At 38.1% G+C, this 25817-nt stretch overlaps 1 protein-coding gene across 1 annotated transcript in view; it reads right to left on the bottom strand.

The window, feature by feature from the left end:
- The window catches only part of UBAC2 (UBA domain containing 2), a 245180-nt gene that overhangs the window by 205728 nt on the left and 13635 nt on the right, over positions 1-25817 (bottom strand). Inside the window, exons 2-3 of the mRNA XM_036753855.1 lie at positions 6868-6995; positions 420-539 (exon numbers count right to left, since the gene is read on the bottom strand). Coding sequence (XP_036609750.1) covers positions 420-539; positions 6868-6995 — 248 coding nt within the window. The remainder of the gene's footprint in view (positions 1-419; positions 540-6867; positions 6996-25817) is intronic.

Raw genomic sequence — 25817 nt, 5'->3', positions numbered from 1 at the left:
ATGAGTGGACTAGATCCTCTAAGATCTCTTCTGACTCTAATACTGTGAATCTATCAACTGACTTTGTCCCAGATGCAAGAAGTGCTTGTTATGGCTCTGATGATCTCAAATAAAGGAACATTGAATCTATCCATCTTTATCACAAGAATCAAAGGATACCACTCCTTTTTCCCTCACCCCCATAAATTAAGAAGGTAGACTGGGACTCTAAAAGGGACCATTGAGCATGCAAGCTCTTCACTGTATGGATGAGAAAACAGAGGGCCAGAGTGGTTGGGGTTTACCTGAGCTCACACGGGTAGTATCAGGATCAAGATCCAACACAGATACAAGATTCTCATGTACACCCAGCACACAGCCTTATTCAAAGAAGGCACCTGATAAATGGTTTGTGAAGTGAATGTTCATAACAGACTTACTGCAAATTTCCTGCTGCCATATCTTCTTTCAAATATCCTAAAGTTATATATGAGCAGGCTACTACAAAATGTATCTTTCAAATCAAGGCAAATTATTCTTCCACATATCAATCTCCAGATCTAAAAAGTGAAAAAAAAAAGGCACAGGAAAAAGGTCAGGATATTTCAAGTTCTTTTATTAAAATTTGTTACATTGAACTTAAAATATTTGTTTCATTTGTACTCTTTGTAATATATTTTAAAGAAAAGAAAGGGAAAAATTCTTGACGGTTGAGGTTTTTCTGTTACAAAAAACTGGCTAAAACATAGCATAAAACTTTTTTTCATAAAACAAACTGTTAGGAACAAAATGGTTATACAATTATATTTGAATGAAAGGTCTGAAGGCTATGTATTTTTATACAACTGATTGAGGCAAGGCGTGCCTTGCTCACCATCTATAATTTTGAGTTAGCAGTATCACTCATACTTGACAGGTAGAGTTCTTTTAACTTTTCAGAGCACATCTCCTTCTCCTCAGTAGGATTTTTCTCTACATCACAAAGCTGACTTATCTTGAGTTTATAATCTATGACAATCCCCAAGTCACAGGATCACAAACTTATAGCTGCAAGAAAGCCTAGATCAAGCCAGGCCCACTTTACAGATTAAAAAACTGAAGCTCAGAGAGATTAATTAACTTGTCAATGGGCCACAATCTAATGGAGACAACAGGTAAACAAATATGTACAAGCAAGATATATATGTGTGTGTGTGTGTGTGTGTATATATATATATATATATATATATATATATATATATATATATATATATATTTATATGATAAACAGAAAATAATTAACAGAAGGAAGGCACTACAATTAAGAGAGCTTGGGAAAAGCTTCCTGTAGAAGATGGGGTTTTAGTTGGGACTCAAAGGAAGCCAAGGAAGCCAGGAGGTAAAGATGAAGAAGAAGAATATTTTAGATATTGAGAACAATCAGAGAAAATGCTCTGAGTTGAGACACAGTATCTTATTTGTGGGACAGCAAGGAGGCCTGTCGCTAGATCAAACAGTATGTGGTAGAGGAAGAAAGACGTAAGAAGACTGGAAAGGTAGGAGGGGTTAGGTTATGAAGGGGGGTTTTATATAGGAACCTGGAGATGATAGAGTACCACTGAAATTGAAGCAAGGTGACACATGGTCACACATGTCCTTTAGCAAAATCACTTTAGTGGTTGAATGGAGGATGGATTTGAGTAGGGAGACTTGAGGCAGGCAGACAGACCCACCAGCAGGCTATTTCAATAGTCCAGGTGTGAGGTAATCAGGAGCAGCACCAGGCTGGCATCGATGTCAGTGTCATGGAGAGAAGGGGTTTGTTCAAGAGATATTACAAAGGTGAAACTGACAGGCTTTGACAACAGATTGGATATGAAAGGTGAGAGACAGTGAGGAGCCTTAACAGAGCCTGAGAGGATGGTGGTGCCCTCTATAGTAATAAGAAGAGACAATTTAGAGGGAAAGATAATGAGTTGGGTTGGGACGTATTGAGTTTAAGATGTCTATTGCACGTACAATTCTAGATGTCTGAAGAGAGATGTGAGACTGGAGGCCAGCAGAGTCTGGGGCATGATAAGTAGATTTGAGAATCCTAAGCTTTGAGATGAGATCACCAAGTGAAGCTATATAGAGAGAGTCTTCTCCCTCTTCTCTCGAAGAGGACCTAGGACAGAACCCTAAGGGACATCTAGTTAGAGGTCGAGACCTAGATGAAGATCCAGCAAAAGAGACTGAGAACAAACAGTCAGAGAATGGGAGGAGAACCAGGAGAGAGTGGTATCCTGAAAACCTAGCGAGACCAGAGTACTGAGGAAAAGGTACTCAACAACGTCAAAGGCTGCAGAGAGGTCAAGGAGAATGAGGATTGAGAAAAGGGTAACGGATTTGGCAATTAAGAGGTCACTGGTAAATGTTGTGGGGGAACGATAAGGTCAGATTGTCCAGAGATTGTCAGCGTGTCCACAAAGATCTCATGATGGACTTGATTAAATATCTGGCTGATACCCAGGTATACTGTATAAATTCTTTTGATGTACAGAGATCACATATCACTGCCCTAGTATTAGTACATCAAAAATAAGAAGTTAAAAAGGCATCTAGCAGAGCAAGGTAAAGATATTAGAAAAGTAGCATGATAGAGTAAAATGAAACTCAATTCTTAAAATCAAAGAAAGATAACCCAGACCTCAAAGGTCGGCTAACCTAACGAGTACCCGAACAAAAGTCTCCCAAATAGCAACTCTGCCAAAATGTTTATATGGTCTTTACTCAAAGTTACATTCAATAAAGAGGAATGCACCATCTCCCAAGACAGCCTTTTCCACTTTTCAAATTGCTAACATACATATTAATCTGCATACTGAGTAAGACAAAGAGGCTAGACTGGTTCTAACATCATTTCCTGCTGGATGAGTGTATGACTGTACTCGAGTGTCACAATGTGCTTTCAGGTCACAACACTGTACAATAAAAATCTGCTGTAGCACAGGAAGTATCAACATCAACAGACCACATCAAAACTTCTATTACATATGGAGCAGACTTATAAAAGCATTCAACCCAGACTTCAGTACTAGCAGATGTTTAATAAGTCTGCAGGCCTAACGATGCTTAATAAAATGTGAAGGCTACTACAAAATACAATAGCCATCCAGCTTGAAAATAAACATAGCATAATCATTGGTCAGGGAAAACTGCTAAGTAAGAGTCTTTATAATTTACATCATACAACTATGTTCAAAATCACAACTAGAAAACTTAAAGCTGCAGGTAAGCATAAATCTCCTGTCCACCTCAACAGAGTCTCTCTCAACTCAACAAACTGTAAATATCATCCAAAGTCCATGAGATCACTGCCCCACATAAGTAACTGTTCTGCGTACAGAATATTGATTGCTCTGCACTCACCAAATGTTCAAACACTGACTATTAGTCTAAAAAAGACTAAAGGCTTTTTACCAGACTGAAATAGCCAAATTTTACAAATCGTTTTTAAAAAAGAGATAAAGAACTAAAATTCTAAGCTGTTCATTAACTGTCCTCATATCTCTCCAGTCTCCCCTCACATTACTCCCCAATCTGATCATTTTGGCAAGGCTTCTACGCTTCTCACATGTGCCTTATAGAGGCACAGCCTCATGTTCACGCTATTCCACTGACCAAGAATGCACTTCCATGCACTATGATTTCCACAACTTTAGGACCCAGAATAAGACATCTTTTTTTCCAAATACTGTTTCTCAACTTAAATACCTGTTGGGGGTTCTTGTTAACAGGGTTGAAGGAACTTTAGATGAGCCAATCACTGCTAAAAGACAGAGGTCCTTTTATTTGGCATATTTAGAGGAAAGGCACATGGCTTCCTTGCTGTTGACATCCAAGATAGGATGGAGGTGAAGAAGCAGGGACAAGGTAATAGCCCACCAACCTCCAAAAAGTGGCACCAGAACTGACACCCTCAAAATAAAGCAGGGTAGCACCCTTCAACCTAGGACCCAGACTAACAGAAAGACAGGAAGGAGCAGGATAGGGATATACCAGGGATATTGCCATGAAATTTTGAACAGAGTGGTTTTCAAGCCACAGCAGGAGGAGGGCAAACATACTAAAACTTAGCACCCATTGTACATACCAAGCTCTCCCTGGGACTCCTGGGTCCATCTTCACAAGTGCATCTCTGGATGAGGACAGCTCAGAGATCAGGACAGCTCATGTGTTTTATAGTAAGGGGTGGAATCCTACTCAGGTTGGTGTGATTGGTTTGCCTATCATAAGGTCACACAGGCAAGGAGTGGCCAATTAGCCAGATAACTGGAAGTTTCTTGACATAGACAATGTAGATACAGGAGACTCCAGAAAAGGAGATGAGCGGGGAAACAGCACCAAGCAGGAGAGAGTGCATGCCTGGGGCACCAATGGGTTGTGAAATAAAAATGACTTCCTGAAAAAACAGAGGTGTTTCCTGACTATAATAATACCCCCAACGTAATCACTATCTTATTTTAAACTACAATATCATTCTAAATTATAATGCATTTATTTCTTTTCAAAATGAAAATGCAACAAATGCAGTTGCAAAGTCTGCTCGCCAGTCAGAATTAAAGCTCCTCCAGAAACTTCTCTTTCTTCTGTAGTCATAATAACACCTAACGGGCACAGCTAGAGAGCAACAGAAAAAATTCCAAGTGACCTGAATGTAGAAGGAGGACAGCATATTTCTCACAAAGACACCAAGCTGAAAAGAGTGTAAAGAAAAATTATCTGTAGGCCTAGTAAGGAAATGGCTGAGTGCCACATCACACTTCCCCCTCACACTTTTACTCACAGATAGGCACACCATCAGCTGTAAAATGTTCACAACTAAGAGATGAAAACATATCCTCCAAAGCCACAGTTCCATATTCTTTCCAGTTCTGATATTGGCCAAATGTCTGTAAATTACTTTAGCTCGGGACCCAGAATACAATAGGTCCTTAATAAATGCTTGTTCCCTTCCCTTCTAACTGTAAAACCTCAAATTAATATAATTTTTCGCTTCATTTAAATCAAAGAGTTGGAAAAGACTTCAGAGGCAACCCAATCTACTTTTGGATAGGCTTAATTGCACTCTGCGGAACTTCTACCCATTACTCAGTCACAGAATCTCAGGACCCATCTGGTCTAAACCGTACCTGTAAAAAAAAAAAACTCCTCTATAATAATCCATTCTACAAGTGCTCGTCCAACCTTAAGCACTGATTCTGAAGTCAGGGCAGCGAGGTGGCACAGTGGATAGCGCACCAGGCCTGCAGTCAGGAAGACTCATCTTCCTGAGTTCAAATCTGGCCTCGGGCACTTAACAGCTGTGTGACCCTGGAAGAGTAGTCACTTAACCGTTTGTTTCAGTTTCCTCATCTGTAAAGTGAGCTGGAGAAGGAAATGGCAAACCATTACAATATCTTTGCCAAGAAAACCCCAAATGGGGTCACGAAGAGTCAAGCAAGAACAAAACAACAACAATCTAAAGTCAGAGTACCTGGGTTCAAATCTCACCTCTGACACACCTATTTCCTGTGTAACCTTAGGCAGATCTACCATCTCTCCACAAGCAAAAATGGATGTAGGAGGGCTGGGTCAGATGGCCTGTGAGGTCTCTTCCAGCTCCGCATCTATGATACCACGTTCTGTTTTTTGAAGACTGTTCAAGACAAACCCACAGCCTTCCAAGACAGCCCATTCCCCTTCAGGACAGCTCCAATTTTTTTCATCTCTGCAATTTCTCCCCATTATCCTTAGTTCTGGCCCACAAAACCAAGAACAAGGCTAATGACCTCCCATAACAGCTAACATGTCCTCCTCTATAGTCTCTCCTCCAGGCAAAACACTTCTTTCCCCTAGTCCTTATATGGCATAATCTCCTGTGTCTTCATCATCCTGGTCACTCTCCTCTAGACACTCTTCAACTTCCCTAAAACATATTACTCAGCCCCAAACATAATAATCCGGACCTGTTTTGACCAGAGCATAGTAAAATCAGCACCCTGGCCATTACACCTCTCAAAGCAAACTAAGACAGCATTACCTTTTTTGGGGCTGCTGTATCACACTATTGACTCACCGACCCAGATCATTTTTTAGATGAATTGCTGCCTAGCTATGCCTCCCTTCATTATAGATTTGATTTTTAAACAAGTATAAGACTTCATTATATATAAGATTTTTAAACAAGTATAAATTTCAAGTTATAGTCTCCCTAAATCTCCCCTTTTTCAGAACAAATGCCCCCAGCTCCTTCAGCCTATTCTCGTATGACAGTCTTGCAGCTCCTCCCCATCCTATTCCTCCTCAATGGGGTGCTCCCCAGTTTATCAGTCTTCTCATTCCACAGATGAAGAAACTAAGGCCTTGAGATGTTAAACAACTTGCCAAAGGCCACACAGCTTGTCGGTGGCACAGTAAAGGCTGCATCTTCCTGAGGTCATAGATTTAGAAGTAAAAGGGCTACTAGGAGTCATTTGATCCAGCCTCCTGACTTTCCCTGGTAGTAAGCTGCAAAGCCAGAATTCAAACCCAGGCCCTCAGATCCACCTGTCCTATCCACTGTACCATGATGCTTATGAAACTGAATGATATTTTCTTCATATAAGGGAATAAGTATGATGTAAAAAATGATCTTGGTAAAAATATCAGTCAACTTGATTTGGAAAACTATCATAATGACAGATAATAAATGACAGCTTTGATGTCTACATGACTTTTCTTATAAGCGTGGTACATACAACAAGGCACTAGTTCTGCTTTGTATTTTGTGTAGACGTATTGGTAATAGTGGGGAGAAGAAACAACTCCAGAAAAACAAACTACTGTCCCTTCATCCATCACCCTTCCCTTTTCCAGGAGGTTTTAAACAAATGATTGATTACTCACCTGCAAGTCATTCTTTACAGCTTGTAGATTATATACAAAGAAATTCTGATAATGTTGAAAGAGCAGTGCCAATAAAATCGAAAGGGCGCTGGGTACTAGTAAAAGGCTCTTGGACAAAGGTGCCTTATCTTTTAAAAGAGAAGAAAAAAAAACACAAAGTCAATATTTTTCCTCAGATAAAATAGTATCAATACAAAAAAAAATCCCAACAAAACAAAGAACTTCTCTCTCAGTTACTGCCAAAACTAATAAAATTTAATTTCCTACTGAAACACATTTTTAAAGCTCTCCCAATTCACCTGTAGAGGAATATTATCAACAAACATTAGGAAGCAATTCTCATCCACCGCCTAGGATTTGGATGCCTTACTAATCATTACCTCTTGTATGTATTCAACACATATGGGCTACAATTTCAATACAATCCTTTTACAAAATGTTAACCTACAGAAAGCAGGGGTCCTTAACCTTTTTCATAGACCCAAATGGAAATCTGGTGAAGGTTATGGACTCATTCTCAGAATAACGTTTGTAAATAATTGAAAGAAATGATAAATTTTAGAGATTAATGAAAATAAAGATGCATTTTTTCCCATTCAAGTTCATAACCCCTTTGAAATTTATCCATGGAATCCTTAGTGTGAATCCCCAGGTTAAGAACTCCTGTTATTGAGGGGAAAAATAATACAAAGGCTTACTTCCTACCAAATCTAGCAGTTTGTGAATCATGATATATTTATATGAATATGCATCATATTCCATAATCTAAGAGAAACACTGGCTATCAGAATAAGAAGGGACCTTAGAGATCAATCTAGCCATTCCCCCACCTCCATTTTACAGATCCAGTTCAATACAACAAGCATATAATAAGCACCTACTATGTGTATGGCCTTAGGGACACAAAGACAAATATGAAACAACTGAAGAAGCTGTATTCCACTGGAAGAAACTAAGCTCACAACATCAGCTGGTCACTCTGGCTTTTTCACAGGGCCATGACAGATGGTACCTGGTACTACCGACATAGTAAAATAGCTGAATGAAATTAAAATGTAATTACACCATGTAAGACTCCCATTCCATGCTGGTTAACTAGCTGTAAATGAGGTACTTTGTTCTGCACTCTCTTAATGCCGCTGAACTGCTGAGTGACAAACACTCAGCAAGTCTTATATAAAGTGTGACTGTTTTGCACTATCTTTGTCTAAAGCTTTCTATATTCACCTTCTGGTAGAGAGTCAATTTTATTTCCCTTTTAAAAACTGATTCAAAACAAATAAGGAAGTTGACCTGTATTAAATACAGTGATGATCTCTAGCTGCAAACCTTAGGATGAACATGACGATACTGTTCCTGTTAACTTTGCTAAATTAATATTTTCACTTGAATCTCAATTACTCTACTTGGATGCTACTTGATTGATTCTGCTTTTATATGAGCTCCATATACAACAATATACACAGGTCAGAGACTGCAAGAGATTCAAAGAATTCTTCACAACCTTATGCAAAGCCTGCTTTGTTCTTTCCAGTCAGACCTGTTCATCTTGTTTGTATATCATTATCTAATTTCAACAGCCAGGTATGTCAGGTTGGATCCCGATCAAAACAATCCACTGGGAAACTATGCTAACATAACTTTTTAATTTTAAATTTTGAAATCTTAAATCCTTTTTCCCCTTCTCTCCCCATAGAGAAAAGAAGTAAAAACTATTTTTCAAGCTCTTAATTGTTTTTCCAAGAGACCTCCTCCCCATGCTTCAGCTTTTTCTCCTTCAAGACTTGGATTCCCAAGCAAACTCTTACACAAAAATATACAGTTTTTAGACTTCTGGACTAATTTCATTTTCTATCATCTGTTCCCTTTCATTCAGTTCCCCTTTTCTTTTTAATGCTCTCCTCTTTCTTGATGGCATGCAAAACATTTACACATTTTGTTCTAAAATTGATGGTACTTATTTAAATGAATTTCAAGGCAAAAAGTGCTATTGTGAGTATAACTGCAATGGTCATCTTCCCTTAGAAATAACTGCTTCAGTCATCAAAACTGCCTGGTACTGGTTAAGAAACAGGGGTGTGGATCAGTGGAATAGGATAGGTACACAAGTAGATGAAATCAACAAGTTTAGCAATCTACTCTTTGATAAACCCAAAGAGGCCAGCTTCTGGGCTAATAATTCACTATTTCACAAAAACTGTTGGGAAAATTGGAAAATGGTAGGGCAAAAACTGGGCATAGACCAATATCTTACACCATATACCAAAATAAAGTCAAAATGGGTTCATGATTTAGGAGTAAAAGTTGATACTCTAAGTAATTTGGGAAAGCAAGGAATAGTTTACTTATCAGATTTGTGGAAAAGTAAAGAATTCATGACCCAACAAGAGATAGAGAGCATTACAAAATGCAAAACGGATAATTTTGATTATGTCAAATTGAAATGTTTTTGTACAAAAAAAGCCAATGCAACAAGAATTAGGAGGGAAGCAGAAAATTGGGAGAAAATCTTTGCAACTAGTATCTCTGATAAAGGCCTCATCTCTAAAATATACAGGGAGCTGAGCCAAATATATAGGAATACAAGCCATTCCCCAATTGAGAAATGGTCAAAGGATATGAACAGGCAGTTTTCAGAGGAAGAAATTAAAGCTATCTACAGGCATATGGAAAAATGCTCTGGATCACTACTGATTAGAGAAATGCAAATCAAAACAACTCTTAGATACCACATCTCTCCTGTCAGATTGGCTAAAATAACAAAACAGGAAAATGATAAATGCTGGAAAGGATGTGGGGAAATTGGAACATTGTTGCATTGCTGGTGGAGTTGTGAGCTGATCCAGCCATTTTGGAGAGCAATTTGGAACTATGCCCAAAGGGCTGTAGATATGTTCATACCCTTTGACCCAGCAATACCACTTCTAGGGTTGTATCCCAAAGAAATCACACAAGCAGGAAAAGGACCCATATGTACAAAAATATTTATAGCAGCTCTTTTTGTGGTAGCTAAGAATTGGAAATCAAAGGGATGCCCATCAATTGGGGAATGGCTGAACAAGCTGTGGTATATGAAGGTGATGGAATACTATTGTGCCATAAGAAATGGGGATGATGCAGACTTCATAACAACCTGGAAAAACCTACACGACATAATGCTGAGTGAGCGGAGCAGAGCCAGGAGAACGTTGTGCACAGCCACAGATATATGGATTCCGTGAGGACCAACCCTGACATACTGCGCTTCTCTCAGCAACCTAAGGGGCAAGGACAACTCCAGGGGACTCACGATGGAGAATGCTATCTTCATCCAGAGAAAGAACTGCGAAGTTTGAATACAGATCGAGGCGCACTACATGCTCGCCTTTTTTGCTTCTTTTTTTGTTTTTGTTTTTGGGGGTTTTTTTTTGGTTCTGTCTCTTCTTTCTCATGATTCATTCCATTGGTCAAAATTCTTCTCCACGACTTGACTAGTGCATAAATTAATTCAATGCGAAGTTATACATGACAGTTATATGAGATTCCATGCTGTCTTGGGGAGGGAGTGGGGAGGGAGGGGAGAAAAACTGGAACTCAAAACCATGTAGAACCGTGTGTGGTAAACTAAAAATAAATAAAGAAATTCAAAAAAAAAAAAAAAGAAATAACTGCTTCAAATATGATATCTTAATATCCACAGTATTAAAATGAAGTATTTGGAACTTGTATAGTTTTGCTATACTTAATGTATAACTTTACTTAAGATAATTTCCTCTTCTACAAGGAATAGGAAAGAATAACTATTTTATTTGCCATTCTCCCTCACAAGCTTGAACCCCATGGTTGGCCACTTGAGACTCCTTCGCCTCATCATCCTTGTTAACTCCCCATCATCAGATTTCTAATTCAATGTCCTTAAATTGATAATCATTTGTTGGACATGTTAGACATAGTATTCCTGTTCATGTATAGGTTGAAGGTGATGACCTTTGAAGTTATTTCTAATTCAGATTCCAGGATTCTCTGCTGTTACACTAAGAAATTGAGTCCACTGTAAATACATAACTCTCTAACTTCAGCTGGGCTTTCAGTGTTGCTTGTTCTAATGCGTTTTTCTCCTTAATCATTCCCCACAGTAGCTGTTCCTTCCTCTTCCTGTCACCTCAAATCGGCAACACCTTACACACTTTTCAAACCTTGTGGCAAATAATCCCATCTTCAAGGCCATCAACCCCACCTCTACATGTTTAAAAAAGACATCATTGTGATTTCCTCCTATTCTCTCTTCTTCCTTCTTATGTCAGAGTAAAAAGTAACTGTTCTTGTCAAATCTTGTGCCTTGGGGGCCTTCTCAACTTTCTTCTAATAGTTTTGCATTTTCTCTGATTCTCAATCTTTCCCTTATAATGGGAGTCGGAAACACGGGCAGACCCCCTCAGTTCCACCCAGGACTTTGAATTTTGGATACTTTTATTTGTGGTATACTAGAGAAACTGGCAAAAAAAAAATTGAATGTAATTCTACAGTCAGTTTTCAGGTGTGTATTCCCTCACAAGTCAGTTCTATTAAAATGAATTTCTTAAACTTCTGCATGTATTGATTCGTTTAGTGTTTAAATACTAAAATTCATGGATAGAGTCCGACATGACAAATAAAGCAAGTGCATCACTAGAACACCAGTACTAGTTAAAAAACTTCCTTTTTACACCAAAAAGACCTAGATTACAGTGAAATTCTAGGCTTACAGTGAAATTCTTATGCCCTGCATGTCCACAGGACAGAGTTTGCCTGAAAATCCCAAGTTGGTGTCTGAGAATGTTTAGTTCCCTTCTTGGGAGTTTCATTCATCTCTGGGCTTCTTATGACCATGTTTTGCCATTTTTCTAACTAAAATTACTTGTCCTGTCAGATGAGTATGCAATTTCATTTGGACCGTCCTTGAAGAGGCAAAGATCCACTTTCGTGTGCCACTTAGAATAGGGACCCAAAGAAAATCTGCCTGGACCTTTACAGGGATCATCTGTGGTACAGGCATGCCTAATGCTATTTTGGTATACCCTGTGTAGAAAGGGACACTTGGAAATTCTGTCCAGACCCCACTTGGATGACTGTATGTGTTGATAGAATCTTGGGATCTGAGTTTTCACCCAGGATTCTCAAGGGGGCAGTGACTTCCAGTTCACCCCACGTCCATAATTACTGGGTGGAGAATACCACATGTTATGGGATTACTATAGGGATTTAGTTTTCCTGAGACAAGAAGCTTTATTTTCTTTTTCTTTAGGAGTTACTTAATTATTGAACACAATTCTGTGAGTGTGGGCCCAAAGAGAAGGTGAGATATCTCAGACCCTGAGACTGAGGTCATTTTGTAGGAACAAAGTCAAGTCTGGTTGGTTTCTCACCTGAAAGTGAGAAGATGATTCCTAGTCACCACCAGGATCAAAGTCTGAAATGGGGAGAGCATCGCGTCATCAGGAAAGCTCTGAGGGGACTACATTTCCTTCCAGGACAGGAAGCCAATTTTCTTTGCCTTTTTGCTTTTGGGTTCAGTTAAGGCCAATGATGAACCGGTAAAACTTTGTATCTGAGGAAAATTCTGATTTGACTGTGTTGAGACTTTCTTGTATGGCACTGGGGAAGTAAATGAAAGGCTAATGTTTATGCTTCCTCAGAAACTACGCAGGACTCTTCTGGAGTGGGGACACGGATGATGTATTCAAAATGCACTCTTCGTCTGCCAGGGAAGGCAAATTTTTCAAACAGGTGAAAGAGTAAAATGAGAGCGCAGCGTATGCACAAACCCCATCAGCTTGCTCAGCTGATGCAGCCACTACACACGGAGGGTATGAGGAAGATGGCTCCCAGGAAAATCATAGGGAAGGACTCTGGAGAAATTGGGGAGCATGTGTGGACATGCTGTAACTAATTCCAGCTGGCTAACCATGTGATTGGGAGGGGACTTTTCTGACCGGCTGTGTAGGCAAATTGCAGATCTAGGGGAACTCAGTAACTCTTTTGCTCAGGGCACCTGGTGCAGAGATTGGAGCATCCAATCCTTTAGGTCAAGAGGTCAAATCACAGGAATCCAGGCCAGATGTCACAACCAGCACAGCATTAATGCCCAAAGAAGGGAATCCTCTTGTGGGGGCTGGGGGAGGGGTGATCTCCTGGACCCATGTGAGTAAAAGTTGAATAGAGGAGTTACCCAGGAGCAATGCCACCTTTGGGATATAAACTTGGTAGGACCAATGTTATTTACGAACTGAGGTAAGTTTAAGCCTAACTGCCCAGAGACTGAGGTGATATAGGAGAGAATATATTCAGATATACGGCTGGAAATGTTTGTATATTTGTTTATGTTGTTATCTTTGTAGTAAACATTCCTTCACAAAAGCTACTATGTTAAGTGTTTAAATGGAACTGAAGTGCTAGTTACAGGCCCCTGACAATAAGAGCAACATCACTGGTAGGGGCTCAAATATAGCCATAGAGGAGACATCCTACAAACCCCGCAGGGCACCTGAGAACCCAGAGGGGTGATGTTGCATCCCTTGTCCTGAGACTGAGGGCAGAGAGCACACATTACACCCCTTTTCACTGGCTCCTTCCCTTAGGCCTACAAAGACACTTTTCTTTTCATCCTAAAACAAAGCAACCATAGTGGTCATATTCAGATGTTCAATACTTCTGACAAATTAAACTACTCATTTTAAAAAATGTATTCCACACTTTACCACTTCTCTACCTTTGCTATTCTGTATACCTAGAATGCTCTCCCCCACGCCATCTTTTGAAATCCTATCCATACTGTGACATCTAAGTTGTGTTACTTTTTCCATACAGCCTTCCCTTGATGCCCATCTAAAAGTAATCTCACCTTCCATTCTGTGTCTCTCTTAGCAATCTAAGATTTTTCATTTGTTTTGAAAGGGTTTATGTAAATGTCCTATAGGCCCCCACTAGACCATAAGACTCCTAAGAACAAGGAACATGCTTATGCTTCACAGAATTACATTCTCACAGTCAAAGGAACACTGGTTCATTTGTAACAGAGTAAAGGACTCCAGAATTGATCAGGAGAGTGCAGGCTTTATGCAACACCAAAGGTGGATAATTTTGAAAGCGACACTTAACCTTGGGGGAATACCAGCTTCCTCCTCTCTAAAATAAAGGCATGGCCTCTTTCAGTGTTTCTCAACTCTGGAAGCAGGCCACAAAGGAGTCTATCCCCTTTTGCTGTCATTGTTGCTTGGTTAAAATTGATTACATGACCTTGGGCAAGTCACTTAACCCCAATTGCCCTGCCTTCCCCCCTCCAAAAAGAAAAAAATAAAATAAAAAAATTGATTTAATGATCAAAATGTTGGCTTCTTACCAGGCTAGGATCAAACAGTAAAAGACACCTGGAGCATTCAATTGTTAGAATGTATTGGTAGGTTGTTGTTTATTGTTGCTGTTTCACTATAAATTTATCTCATTGTAATATCCATCATATATAAATCAGGAGTTTGAAGAGATGAGCAAAATGTAAATAACCAAGGCTCACAAACCTAGTTAAAAACCAAATCTCTAATATAGGAAAAATGCCAACACGATATTCTAATTTGTATTTATAACTAGTATATCTGATTCGGTCTATTCAACGATACCAACTTTTTTAAGTTATCTAGTTCCAGGGTTGAACTAAGGGATCCCTAAGATCCCTTTAGTTCTTAATTTATCCTATAATCAAATATTGTTCCTGATTATAACATACTTATCGATAAACAATTACACCCATCTCTCCCAGTAAGTTGTTTGTAGTATTAGCGTATTCAGAATATTTTTTAAAATTTTACTCTTTTAGATCAAAGGGTCTAATTGTTCCCTGAAACTATTAATAGCAGTCACTTTAAAAATCATGTTAAACAATTTTACCCTAAGTATTACATCAAAGCGAAGGGTTCCACTACTACAAAGAGTTTGAGAGTCACTGGCCTATTAGCTCTAAAATCCCTTCCAGAACTAGACTGGTTTTTGTTCATGTGATTTTTCCCTGGGGGCGATTGCCACATTTACAACTGTTTCTGTGGTTTGTGAACTTGCTGAACTATATAAAAATAGCCAAGTTATTTCCTCTACGTTATGGTTTTCCAAACTTTAAAAATGAAACAATCAGAAAGGTGATTGACTGCATTCTTCATAAGAAACATATACAACAAGGTTTTAGTAAAAACTGGAGCTTTCTATCTCTGGCAATGGAGATAAAAGCAAAATCTATGACATTATTCAACCGAAGCCTACAACACTATCCTAAAGTACATCATTAGAAGAGAAAAGTTAGGGGTAATAGTCATATTATAAATTATTTATGTTACATAAAGTAGTCATTATTGGAAAAGCCTAGGAATCCCATCTAAGGTACAAGATTGAGGAATTTCTTAAATTTTAATTTTATGGGTAAAATGGTAGCAGCCAGATTACTGGTCATATATGAGTGCATATATGTATTTTCAGATATGTAAAATACTTTACATACATTATCTCATTTGAGCCTTACAATAATCCTGTGAAGTAAATGTTGGCATCCTCCTCATCTGATGAAAGAGGAAACTAAGTCTGAAAGAGGATGCACTTAGCCAAAAAGTGCCTGAAACAGGATTTAAACCTGGGATTTCTGAAAGCCAAGCCCAGTGCCCTTGCTGTGTCACTCTACAGTGGTCCAAATCACTGTGGCAGGTCAATCACTGACCTAGCACACTTAACTCCCTGGGTTTCAGAAACCTCACTGTAAAATTATGGGTTGGTTTTTGGGAATACTACTCTCTCCTGGTTTTCCTCCTGCCTAGCCGACTGCTCCTTCCTTTGCTGGATCCTCCTCAAGATCACATCCTCTAAACTTCGGTGTTCCTCAGGATTCTGTCTGGGGCCCTCTTCTCTTCTGCCTCTATACTACTTCACATGGTGATCTCATCAGTTCCCACATATTTAATTACCATCTCTATGCTGAGCATTTTCAAATCTACCAATCTCTCAGTTGACCTCCAATCTTGCATCTCCACCTGCCTTGCAACATTTCACACTGGATGCCCAGCAGACATCTTAAATATGTCCAAAACAGAACTCATGATCTCTTTCCTTAAACAGTACCCCACCCCCCACCTGCCCTATTACAGTAGAGGGTAGTAATACCATCCTCTCAGTCTCACAGGTTCCCATGCTAGAAGTCATCCTAGATCCCTCACTATCACGATCCCCATACCCAAGCTGTTGCCAACACCTGTCCTTTTCACTTTGTAACACCTGTGAAATATGTCTCCTCTCCTCTGACACTGTCACCATTCTAGAGCAGGCCCTCCTCATCTAATGCCTGGATTACTGCAAGAGCCTACAGATGGGTCTGCCTGCCTCTATTCAGCCACAGAAGTGATTTTCCTAAAGCACATGTTCAACTGTCACCCCTCCTCCCACTTAATAAACTCCAGGGGCTCCCTATTGCCTCCAGGAGCAAATATAAGATGCTCTGTCCCACATTCAAAGCCCTTCATAACCTGATGCTCCCCAACCCCACCCCACAACTTTCCAGGTTTCTTATACCCGACACCTGGACACATTCTCTTTGAACCTGTGACATTGGTCTCTTGGCTGCTTCCATGAACAAGACACTTCACCTGTCTGCTCGAGGCATTCTCTCCAGCTGTCTCCCATCCCTTGAAAGCTCTCCCTCCTTCACTCTATTACTAACCTCCCTGTCTTCCTTTAAGTACCATCCTACCTTCTACAGCAAGCCTTCCCCAACCCCTCTTAATTCCAGTGCCCCCATTAACTGTTTCCTACATATTCTGTATATAGCTTTTGCTTTGTATATATTTGTTTGTATATTGTTCCCCACTGGATTATAAGTTCCTTGAGGCACTGTCTTTTACCTCTTTTTGTATCCCTAGCACTTAGCACAGTTCCAGGCAGTTAAAAGTAGGCTCTTAATAACTGACTGATTGACCAGATTACTCCAGATCCTTGTTTACAACAAAAAAAATGGACAGAAAAATAACAAAAAACTGAAAGTGAATATTGCTGAATTACAAAGAACAATCTGGACCCCAAAGAAGAGAGTAAAAAGACACCTTCCCAACTCTTTTGTAGGGAATAGCGGGGTAAGGTGGAGTGGGTTCATGGGTGCGAAAAACTACATATAATGTCAGATTTTTTTTTCCACATATTGATTGGTTTTGTTGATCTTTTCTTCTCTTCTTCCTGTTTTTCTTCTAAAAAATTCTTTGTTATAAGAGATGATTCTAGGAGGGAGACACAGGAATACAGAGGGAAATTTAGATGATGTTAAAATAAAAGATAGCAATAAAAATTTATTTTTTTAAAAAAAATACTCTGTTCAGCAGCTGTGAATAGGAATGTACAAGGAAAATGGTGGGAATTATCCAAGGTAGAGATATATGGTAAGGCATGACAGATGATAGGCAGGGGATCAATGGATTTGAGACTATAGAAGTGAACAGATTTACTAAAGGCTCAAGACTGGGAAGGGATGAGAGTACAGCCTGTGCAGGGTTCAATGCCTGGGAAAATATTGAGGATAAAGAATAGGGTTTACAGTCATAAAGGAATAATGGGAAGACCAAAGATAATGATCAGTTAAAGATATTCCAGAGTTCCTGTCACCACAGACAGGTGTTGACAAGAACAAGAGTATGACCATCTCTATATACAACTCAAGTGGGGTGAAGGAGTAGGTCTCGGGAACTGAATAGATTAAGAAATTGGGACGTTAGGCTATTAGAAAGAATATCAATATGTATGCTGAAAATCTGTTAGTTTTAGGAAAGAATTAGGGTAGAAAATGAGACTACGCCTGACATTATGGAAAGAGGGAGAATGTTGAGAAGATAACTAGAATCTGTAATGGGTGATAAATCTGGATAGTATGAATCTCGGAGAGCAAAATGTTGTCTTAGTGATAGTGGTAAAGGGAGAGTTTGTAAGTGTCCATGTCAAAGAGGGGCAGACAGTGTCCTGAATTCCTCACCAGGGCCAGTGAGTCAGGATATGAGAGAAAATGTAAGCCACAGAGGAGGAGCTGGGTAAGAGTGAGATGGATGGGATTTAGACACCCAAGGGTGTTTGTTCTTCAGCAGTTAGGGATTCAGCATCACTGGGACAGGGAAGGTATAAAAGAATATGTTACATTCGACATCACTTTAACTGCCCCAGATTTTGCCTGCTTGTCTCACATTCAGTTCAGTGCTACTAATTTGGATCATCTTGACTCTGGACTTCCATTATTTTAAAATGAAAAAAACAAACACAAAACAAAAACCAACTTTCTTTGACTAACTTTAAACTAACTCAAAGTGTTTATTCTACCTTTAAGTGAATTCCACCTTAGCTATCAGAGCTTCTGGTTATCCTATTCAGTGCAAAGGAATACAATCTTCTTACTATTCTCAAATATTATGCTCATTCCTATGTCAGTAAAAGTCGCAAAAAACAAAAACAAACACCTTTAACACAATAATTTTGGGATATATCCCAAAGTATTATTTAAGAAAACAAAAAGGTGCTTGCTCTCTTTCTTCAAAGGCATCCATGGCAACACTATTTGAAACTTCAAAAAATGAGAAGCAAACTAAGTGTCTAACAAAAGGGAAACGTTTAAAGTAATTGTGGTACAGTAACGTAATAGAATCTGATGTCATTAGTATTAGCAAATATAAGGATCATAAGGAAAGAACTTTATGAAACAATGCAAAAGAGAACCAGAAGAGCATATGTGCATCCTACTTCCTCTAGCTGTGTGATCATGGACAGGTCATTTAATTCCTCTTAAACTTAGGTTTCCTCATCTGCAAAATGGTGATGATATTTGGACTAGCTACCTTAGAAGGCAGTTATGGGTTCACAAGCACCCATTTTTGACTAATGGAAAACACCCAAACCTATTTTTCTTTCCCATGTACTTTTCCCTAGAAATAGCAATGTTAAGTAAGAACCATAAATGGCTAAGGCATATGGACAATTCTCAAGGAAAGAAATCCAAGCTATCAATAGCCATATGAAAAAAATGCTCCAAATCAGTTACAAAGAATTAAAGAAATTGAAGAAGTAAAGAAATTCTGAGATTCCATTTCATATTCATCAGATTGGAAAAGTTGACAAAAAGGGAAAATGACAAATGCTAGAGGGACCGTGGGAAAAATCACATTGATGCACTACTGGTGAAGCTATGAATTCCCGTAACCATTATAGAAAGCAATTTGGAATTGTAAAAGCTACTAAACTAAGCATATCCTTCAATCCAGAGATGCCACCGCTAGGCCTATATTCCAAAGAAAGAAGAAAAGCTCCTATGTGTGCAAAAATATTTATAACAGCTCTTTCTGTAATGACAAGAAATTGGAAACTGTGCTCCTCAATTGGGGAATTATTGAACAACTTATGGAAGCAATAAGAATGTGATGGAATACTGTTATTCTGTAAGAAATTGTAAGAGAGAGAGTTTCAGAGAAACCTGAGAAGATTTGTATAAACTGATGCCAAGTGAAGCAGGAAGAATCAGGAAAAGAAGTTATAGTATGGCCACACCGTAAAAGTAAACAATTTTAAAAGATTTAACAATTCTTATCAGTGAAATGATCAACTAGATTCCAGAGGATGGATGATGAAGAATGCTACCCACCTCCTGAGAAAGACATGCAGAATGTAAAAATATAAAGAATGACCACTGGTTATAATGATTCTTTACAACTTGACTATTGTATAAATAAGTTTAATGTGAAGGTATATGTAGAACCTATATGGGATTACATGCTGTCTTGGTGGGGAGGGGGGAACAGAAGGAGGGGGAGAAAATTTGGAACTCAAAAACTTGTGGAAATGTTGTAAACTAAAATTAAAAAATAAATTAAATTAAGTTAAAAAATATAAAGAACGAAACACACATTTTTTAATGACTAATATAGGAATCCATCCTGCTCAACTACACATATCTGTTACAAAGGTTTGTTGTTTTAATATTTGTTCCCCAGGGTTGGGGGTGGGAGAGAGAGGGGATTAAAAAAAATGCTTGATAATTGAAAAAAAAATTAAATCAAAAAATTCACATATACTTTTTAAAAACATCACATATAAAAGAAATCCACCATTTCATATATAATCTTTTATTCTTTTTTGTATACAGAAATGATGTTTGTTGATAATTAAGTTTATCAATTTTTTAAAGGTTCATTCATGACATAGGGATGGGAAATTTCTGACTAATGTATATAGAAGCCTTTCATTTTTTAATCTTGAACTACATTTTTCAATTGCATTTTTTTGTCATTTTCCCCTATGTTCCTCTACCTTTGCATTGAATTCAACAAGAATTAACATATATGTTGACTTAGTTCGTTAGAAGATCTTGCCAAGTTCTTCATAGAATTCCTCTGTCTCATCTTGGCAGAAATATAAACTGAAATTATGTTCTTAGTGTTCTTTTTGCTTATGTTCATCATAAGGAAATAAGATGAAACAACCAAGTGAACATGAAATGATGTTTTTGTTGCCTGATTAAACCAACTACACCAACTCCTTTATTTGCCTTTCCAAAGAGAACCTGTGAGCCATTCTTCCATTTAGATGCAACTGCACTATGTCTTCTGATTTCATTTTTGACAATAACAAGATTGATATAGTTCAGGTCCTCCAGCAATATGTTAACTTGTTGGTCAATGGACATGGATCTCCAGCGAGAGTGAGAAAGACAGAGAAAGAGAGAGAGATTAGTGAAAATCAACCTGATTTAATTATTGATTGCTAATTAGAAACTGGATATGAGGCAGAGGAAAGAGTGTGAGAGCTATTTTCCTATCCCTCTCTGGTTAATATTTTACCAGCCTTTAATAATCCTGTATTTGTACCAAGAAATCTTAAATATCCATTTCCCCTTACTTTCGACACATTTTCAAAGTTTGATGTACACTATCAAAATTCAAATTATAAACTGCATTTCCTGTTTGAATCAGTGATATATTAGTCATGAGTTGTATACATTACATATAATTCTCTTTTTCAAAAAAAAGTGACATTTGGTCTATTCAAGAGAAAGATCTGATCACACTTTGATTTCCCAATCTTGCTACTTGTTTTTATTTTGGAGGAAAGAAAAACCAAGAGTATCATAAGTGTCTATACCACAGTCCTTCCTGCCTGCTCTGCCTCCTATAATGTGAAGACTTTCAAAGCCACAGAGTTCAACTTCAGAATGCAGATAAGGAAACTGAAGTTTAGAGCAGTTAAGAGATTTGTTCAAGGTCACACAACTAAACTAGCACAAATTGATAGGAAAAAAAAAATTAGTGGGTTGAGAAAAAGGAGACCTGGGTTCTATTCTGTTTTGCCACTAACTAGCATGGTCTTGGAAAAGTCATTAATCTTCTATGGACCTCAACTTACTCCTCACCTATACAAACAAGGCTGGATTACATAATAGCCAACATCTCTTTTAGCCCTAAAATTCTTTTTTCTATAACTAGAACCCAAGTCTTCTGACTAGGCCTAGTGATGTGGATTTTATCACTGCTCAACACAATACTCATCTTCTAGAACTGTCTTCAGAGAGGGTTTACAAGCCCCTACCCCTACACTGAGTCACAAGACTCTGAAGGGTGGAGGATCGTCACATGGTTCCTCTCCCATACTATGGTGTGACAACTTTCCAGGCTGTTATTGTTCTCCTTATCCCCGTGACTCACAGTACACATCTGAGGAGGCAAAAACCTTTCCCCACTACTGCTATGCTTTTATCTTTCTTTGTGTCACAAGCACCTTGTGCCATATTTGGCACAAAGAAAGCAATTAATGCTTCCATATTGACTGATATCCTTTTCTCCTCCTGACATTTCACTGGAAGGGAGAACTCCCATTTATCCTCAAACTCGTCACTTCACACTGTTCCCATCTTGCACTAATGGAAATTTGTCTGTCTCCGTAAGACACTGCATCCCTGGCAATCCTCTTGACATGACCAATGATCTATTAATTGCCAAATCTTAATTGCCTTTTCTCAGTCTTTATCCTTCTTGACCTCTCCTACAGCCTCTGGCATTGTCAATTACCGTTTTCTTCTCCATACACTCTTTTCTCTAGGTTTCTATATCTGACTCTATCTTCTAGCTGTCTGACCTCTTCTCAGTTTCCTTTGCTTGATCTTCATATAGATCACACAGCTGGGTGTCCTGGGTGTCCCCCAAGAGTCTATCTAGGGCTCTCTCCTTTTCTCCCTCTACTTCACTTGGTAACCTCATCAATTCTGACGGATTCAACTGTCTTCTCTATGCTGATGATTCAAATAGACTTATCTAGCCCTAACCTACCTCCTAACACCCAGACCCAAATCTTCTATTGCCTGGACATTTCAAACTGAATATCTCGTAGTGAAGTGATTATCAACTTTCAGACCAAAACTTCTCCTCTTACAAACTTCCCTAATGCTACTGGTGGCACCACCATCCTCTCAGCTATTGAGTGATCTTCCTAAAGTACAGATCTGACCACGTCATCCTCCCCATTTGAAAAATTCCAAATACAAAATCCTCTGGCATTCAAAGCCATGAATAACGTGGTTCCCTCCTACCTTTTCAGTTTTCTTAAACCTTACCAACCTCAACATACGTGGTGATCCAGTGACACTGGCCTCCTCCTTGCTGTTCCTCACACAAGATACTACAACTTCTGACTGGGCTTTTTCCTGGCTGTCCTCCCCACAAGGACTTCTCTCCCTCCTTATCTCTGCCTCCTAGCTTTCCTGGCTTCTTTCAAGTTCTTCCTAAAATCCCATCTTCTATAGGAAGCCTTTCTTCCTTAATTCTAGTGCTTTCCCTCTGTCGATTATTTCTAGCCTGTCCTGTACATAATTTGTTCATACACAGGATTCTGGGGGGTTTCTGCATGTTGCTCCCCCCATTAGACTGTGAGCTCCTTAACTGTGAGCACGGACTGTCTTTTATCTTTCCTTGTATCCCCAGTGCTTAGTAAAATGTCTGGCACATAGTAGGCACTTAATAAATGTGTGCTGAAAGGCCCTCTCCTCTCATGTCTCCATGAAAACCCAACATATTCCTTTCTTCTCATTGACACCTCCAGACCTTTCCTTAGCCATCATCACTTGCCAATATCTTCCCCTCTGAAATTCATCCCACCAATACATATCATTTCATTCAGATTCCAGTAAAAACAGAGCATCCACCATAGCTCTAGATGAGTCTTACCATCTAGTCCAATACTGCTATTTTACAGATGAGGAAAATTTTGCAGATGAGACTAAATAAAAGTTATATGACTTGCCCAGTCACAGTTGTGGCAAGTGATACCTCATTTTTTACCCTAATTGATATTTGTATTTTCCTACATTCTATCCTAACTCATAATTTTGAGATTGCCTAGCAAAATCATCTATCTTACTTACTTGGCTTGACTTCAAAAGCCTTTTAGCTTTTTCAAAAAAAAAAAATCCAACCTCAAAAATGGAAAATTGTCAGTACTGAGGACTTGAAAAGAAAAGTACCATAGATTCTGAAAACAATTCCAAAGGAAGACTTGCAAAAGGTCTCAACTATGTAAATCTTTCCATGCTTCTTTATATTCATCTGTCATTTTATATGGCACAGCAATATTCCATTACATTCACGTACCACAATTTGTTTAGCCATTCTTCAATTTGCTGAGCAACTAATTTGTTCTCAATTCTTTTCTACCACAAAAGATGCTGTTATAAATATTTTATTGTATTGTGGACTTTTTTCTTTTTGAATGCCTCTTTAGAGTATAAGACTAACTACAGACTCTAAGTTAAAGGGCATGGATTTTTCATTCGTTTTATTTAGACAATTACAAATTGCTTTCCAAAATGTTTTTATGGATTCATAGCTCCACCAACAACGTACTAGTAGGCCTATCATCCCACAACGCCTCCAATACTATTACCATTTTTTGTCATCTTTGTCAACTTATAGGGTATGAGGTAAAATTTCAGGGTTATTTTGATTTGCATTTCTCCTATTATTAGTGATTTGGGACATTCTTTCATATAGCTGTTAATATTTTGCAATTCTCCTTTTGGAAACTGTTTATTCCTATCTTTTGGCCATTTATCTATTGGGAAATGGCTTTTGGACATATATATATTACATACACACACACATATATACACATATCTATAGGATATCCCAACAGTTTTAGTACAGTTTCAAATTATTTAGTACAGTTTTAAACTATTTAAACTATTAAAACTTTATTAAAAATTATGCTTCAATAGCTTAAAACTACATTAAGACTTTTGGGATACCCTGTGCATATGTGAGTATATGTATATATGCACATATATATGTATGTATGTATGTGTGCATATACACACATACATACGTATATGTGTTAGGGGTCTATATATTTTAGAAATCCTTATTTGACATATGATACAAAAATATTTTTCCCATTTGACCACCTTCTTCCTTATCCTAGATAACATTAATTTTGTTTGCACTGAAGCTTTCCAGTTTTATTGAATCAGTTATCTTTCTTTTCTTTTTGCAATTGCATCTATCCCTTATATAGTTAAGAATACATTTCCTTCCTATGGCTGTGGTCAAATAATGCTTTGTGTAGTGATGGAGCTGTTGGAATACGTAACATTTACAGCGTGCTTTAAGGTTTGCAGTGTGTGGCACACACATTACTTCATTCGATCCTCATGACATATTATTCCCATCTTACAGATGAGGAAACTAAGGCTCAAAAAGGTTAAATGAATTGTCCACAGTCAGGTTTTATACAAGTTTTAGAAGCAGAATTCCAGTTCAGGTCTCTCCAGACTCCAAGTCAAGCATTCTTTGCATTACCCCACACTGCCTCTTTATACATATGCCCTCTCAATGAAAGACAATTCAATACCTTGGTTACTCAGATGTATAAATTCTGTTAAGGTTTTGGTTTTTTTAAGTAGTCATGTTATAGTTATACTTTACAAGATTTATTTCCTTATTTGTATGGAAGAAGAAAACCTTTCTACAACTCAATCCTGGATGAAATCTGTAAAAACACTATGGCAACTTGCTTTCGTATTATGTTGTCACTGGCATAATGCTATGATTATCCCAAAGTAAGTCATCCACCTACTAAATTTTATGTATAAGGCTCATATAAATCTATTCACACTAATGACATGTAAATCAAAGCAGTTCTCAAATAAACTACTACGGAGAATTAATATAAACACACACATACATAATATATATAAAGGAATGATTGAAATATAGTTGAATGTGTTGACTACATTCTAAAAGTTACTGTGAAAAATAAAAGTTTCACTAAACCCCTTACTAGTATGCACTCATAATGACAGGGTGAGTCAATGATTAATTTCCTATCTTAACCAGTGAAGAAGGAAGTGGTTCAAATATGAAGAAACTAAGCAATGATCAAGTGGAAACTAAAAAAACTTTTAGCCCACCTTTCTGCCATAAAACTTCCCACCCTCCAAACAAAAAGTAACAAATAATGCGTCTAAAAGGAGAAATGCAAAAACTTGGCTTGTACAACAGTATAATATATACTCATAAAGGTATTGTATATTACTTAGATATGGTTCAAATATTATAATCATATATCATATAAACTATAGGTATATATTTTATATACTTACATATTATAATATATACAGAGTATCCTAAAATTCTTAGTGTAATTTTAAATTTAATAAAGCTTAATGACCAGTCTTTGGGTCTGGTCTGGTCATTCAGTAAGCCCTAAAACACCAATCACCTGCCCACGGTTCTCTGTCTGATCTATGACAACAGTATGACAGACTTGGCCAAATACTTTGCTAATATATGGAAAAGCATATCTGTTTCTCTGATCTACCAGTCTAGTAACCTTGTCAAAAAAGGAAATGAGGTTAGCCTGGTATGATCTGTATTTGAAGTTCTGCCTGCTCTCTATGG

The sequence above is a fragment of the Trichosurus vulpecula genome, chromosome 4 (genome assembly GCF_011100635.1).
Source record: "Trichosurus vulpecula isolate mTriVul1 chromosome 4, mTriVul1.pri, whole genome shotgun sequence".
NCBI classification, from domain to species: domain Eukaryota; kingdom Metazoa; phylum Chordata; class Mammalia; order Diprotodontia; family Phalangeridae; genus Trichosurus; species Trichosurus vulpecula.
The sequence above is the reverse complement of the archived record's forward strand: the minus strand, read 5'-3'. Positions and strand labels throughout refer to the sequence as shown.